The sequence below is a fragment of the Tupaia chinensis genome, unplaced genomic scaffold (genome assembly GCF_000334495.1).
Source record: "Tupaia chinensis unplaced genomic scaffold, TupChi_1.0 Scaffold144991_2, whole genome shotgun sequence".
In the NCBI taxonomy this organism is placed as follows: domain Eukaryota; kingdom Metazoa; phylum Chordata; class Mammalia; order Scandentia; family Tupaiidae; genus Tupaia; species Tupaia belangeri.
In genome coordinates this window covers 135403-139465 of record NW_006204851.1, presented here as the reverse complement: position 1 = coordinate 139465, position 4063 = coordinate 135403, and the positions used below count along the sequence as shown (strand labels likewise).

General features: G+C 37.7%; 1 protein-coding gene across 1 annotated transcript in view; it reads right to left on the bottom strand.

Moving 5' to 3' along the window:
* Nucleotides 1-4063, bottom strand: part of TMEM164 (transmembrane protein 164) — a 238763-nt gene that overhangs the window by 142346 nt on the left and 92354 nt on the right. The window contains 1 exon segment of the mRNA XM_006167715.3: nucleotides 2967-3016. Coding sequence (XP_006167777.1) covers nucleotides 2967-3016 — 50 coding nt within the window.

Sequence of the window (4063 nt, the reverse complement as noted above, 5' to 3'; positions counted from 1 at the left end):
ATTTCTTGCTTTCTGTCTGTCTTTCTCTTGTCTTTTTGGTGAGCACATGCATCCTATAGCAAAAACCTCTACCCCCAACCCCCGCCCCCCCAAAAGAGATAATTCTGAAATTCACTAGTAGACAAAGATCTACGTCTATTAAGTTGTAAAAATTATAAAAGAACCATTATGCCTATTGCTGGTAGGGATACAAATAAAAGAAATTGCAAACATCCATAGCTATCTATCTATGTAAATAGAAAGCAAAAGTGTATATTAGCATATCATAATGTTTTCTTCAGCAGTGATTATAGTGGAAAAAATGTGGAACAAAAGTAAATGTTCATGAACAGGGTGAGTAGGACAATGGCTGAATAAATTGTTATGTGCCCATAAATATTTTGCAGTCTAGTAAAAGAATGTCATAGCAAAAAACTTGGACAGATTTCCATGAGATATTATTCAGTGAAAAAAGCAAAACATATTAAAGTATATATAAGATTCTGTTCTTACATGACAAACAATGAACAATACAACATTTTAGAATCCAGGTGTGTATATTATGTATGTGTGTGTGTATACATATATTCATGGAGAAAAATATGGAAGAATACACATTGGTTTGGTAATATCCAGGGATGGTGTGGAAAATAGCTAGGATCAAAACAATAAAAAGGAAAAGAAAAAAATAAGACCACTAAAAATAAATCATGCTCAGGGACCAGTAGTTAGCGTAATGGCTATGTCACTGGACTCCCATGTTGTTGACCGCAGTTCACATCCTGGACCCAGTGGCTTAAACTCACGCCAGGCGCATGTGCATGCGTGCCCAAGATCCCGAGAGGAGAATGGAGGAGAAGGGATTGCGGCGTGGCCATCCCCAATGGGGGGTGATTTCTCACTTTCTGTCTCTCTGTCTCTCTCTGTCTGGCGAGCGCACGCACCCTATAGCAAAAACCTCTCCCCGCCCCCCCCAAAAACAATCACACTCAGAAAAGATAAAGTGAACACCTCAATATACAATACAATCTCTGCTTATTAAAAAAAAACGAAAGGTGATAACCAAATTTATCTCTTGGTGATAAGGATTAAAGTTAATATTTAGTTTCTTCTTTATGTGTCTTTGTATTTTCTATAATGAGAATTGTTATTTTCATAATAATAAAATAAAACCAATAAGTGCTAGCTTAAAAACATTACAGTGAATAATTGAGATCATTTGGGAAAACCAAGGGTGGAAAACAGGGTTAAATACCCCTTTGCCTTAGGAGCTGTCCAAGTAAGCAATATATGAAATCAGAATCCATTATCCTTCACCCAGCAGAAAGTTGCTCACCTAAGGCAAGAGACTAAATGGCTATTTCAAGGAGCTATTTGAAGAAGCAAATGGGGTCTTTTCCCTCCTACCTAACACTTTAATGATTTAAGTAAATCAGAAAGCCATTTATACCACTCTCAATTATCCAAATATCTGCTAGGCTTTTTCCTTCCTGTCCCTTCCTTTCGGCTTGTGGCCATTTCATTGCTCAGAAACAACTCCAAAATATGGGCCAAGAAAGGGGGGGGGAGATTAAATTAATTCAGTCAATTTAGCTTCTCATTAGCAACTCTAATAAAAGGTTTGATAAGTGAGATGGTCACAACTTATGGTTAAATGAGGGTTCCAGGACTATTGATAATTTAATTTATGTAAACTTGCCTTCAGAGAAACACAATTTGACTGCAATTTAAAGGATTTGATGTTTTCTATTTTTAAGAAAGTCCGGACTTGTAATAAGATGATATTTTTCTCTCTTCACTTTAATTTGCACTTTAAGAACAACAACAACAAAAACACACACACACATACAAACAAAAATCAAAGAACTATATTCTTCAACGTGAAGAACCATATTCTCTGTGGAGTAGTAGGATCACAATGTAAAGAGTCTTGAGAGAAGGGAAGCTATCTGGTCCCAAGCATGCTCTCAAAAGAATCTTGAGAAAGAGAGCAACCCTCCAATGGAGCATACTTTGACTGTACAAGGAGACTTCAAAAACTTTGTTGAAAAGTAAAACTAAAGTACAAGTTTCTTTCAGTGCAAAACAAAAATTCAAATCCATGCGTAGTATTTCTTTTCATAAAATGCAGTTTCCATGAACTTTTTGAAAACCAATCCCCTCGCTACCTTGTACAACCACCACCATAAGGATTTGCTAAAAAATAATTTGTCTGGGCCTGACAAAAGCTGTATTGTGGGTCAGCTCTGTAGCCTAGTGGTTAAAGCAGCCAGCTCCCACATGGCCCAATCATGGTTCTAATCTTGTCCCTAGCAGCTTGAAAAACACACTAAGCACATGGTTGCATGTACCCAAAATTCTGACAGGATAGAGAAATGGAGGAGAAGGGATTATGGCATGACCATGTGTCATTGGGATGCTTTCTCTCTCTCTCTCTCTCTCTGCCTCTTATTCTCTGGTGAACACATATGCCATCTGGCAATTTAAGAAAAACAAAGATGAGATCAGCAGATGGCATAATGGTTATGTCACTTGACTCCCATGTCAACTATGGTTCAATTCCCAGACTCAGCAGGTTAAAACTCACGTCTAGCACATGTGCGTCTGTACCCAAAATCCTGAGAGGAGACTGAAGGAGAAGGTATTGCAGCATGGCTATCATCCCTGAGAGGTGATTTCTTGCTTTCTGTCTCTCTGTCTCTCTCTGCCTCTCTGGCAAACACATGCACCCTATAGCAAAAATTTCTCTTAAAAAAAAAAAAAGAAAAACAAAGACAACAACCCTATCTCCACCCATTAATATTTCTCTGATTCAGTGAGCCTTCATACACTTTTGGTCACTGAGGAAGCCCAGAAACAAAACAGTAAAAGCCCAAGGTATTCACAGCAACATGCTCACCATCTTTTGTCACCAAACTGACAAAAATAGTCTGAATAGCAATGGCTAAATAGCAATGGTAATAGAACAAAAACCAATTGTCTCTTACTTGAAGACGACAATAGCTCCAGGACATGGAGGGCAAGCCAGAAGAAAGATCTGCAAATGAAGAATTAAGAATGGTTAGCAAGAGAAATGCTAGACACACTGAGATAATGTTACTTTAATAATAACAACAAAATAACCAAAACCCAACACAAAAACCATAATACAAAAAAATAAAATTCAAGCAGGTGGTTTTCTAAAGCACATACATGTTTATATTTGCACATGCATATATGTGTGTGTAAGAGAGAGAAAAAGACTCAATTTTTCAATGTTTCAATTTCAGTATGACATTAAGCAGTCAATCTTTAGTAACTTTTAACCCAGGGCATGTGAAAATAGATTCTGAGCATGAAACACACACACATACACACACACACGCACACGCACACGCACACGCATGTGTGCACACACGCCATCTGGTTTGCCTCCCTTGGGGAAGGTGGGCTTATCAATACCCTATACTGCCAATTGGCAAAGAAAAATACAAGATGCCCACAGTTAAATTTGCATTCCAAATACACAATGAATACTGTTTTAGCATAAGTGTGTCCTAAATATTGCCTGGAACATACTTCTATCAAAACGTTATTCATTGTTTATCTGGAATGTGAATTTAAATGAGCATTCACTATTTTATCTGGCAACCCTATCAAACTGCCAGTCATAGGCTCTAAACCTCCTTTTGATTTGGTTCTATTGTCTCGAAGTATGCCTACGTGGTTTTACTCTGCTCTTCTACTCTCAGGTCAGAAAAAAACAAACAATAACTTGTCCTTCTATGGAACAAATCCATTCCCTACTATTTGGTGTGACCTAGGCCTGGATTACAACCTTTGAAAACCTGCAGCTGAGGCAGTTTGGCTTTAACCCATGCAGTGGTTCTCGAGATTAAAAACTAATAAAATTTTTAAAGATCTTTTATAGAGATGAATAGACATGCAAATTATGGAGTTTCCTATTAAAAAATTAAGATCCCAATGTCTGGGACCCTAGGAGGGCAGCATGCTTAATAAATACCCCAGGAGATTCAAGCAGTCCTGGTAGTCTAAAATGCTGAATGTTTGACCTTGGACTCAACTACTACAAGGGTCAAAGACC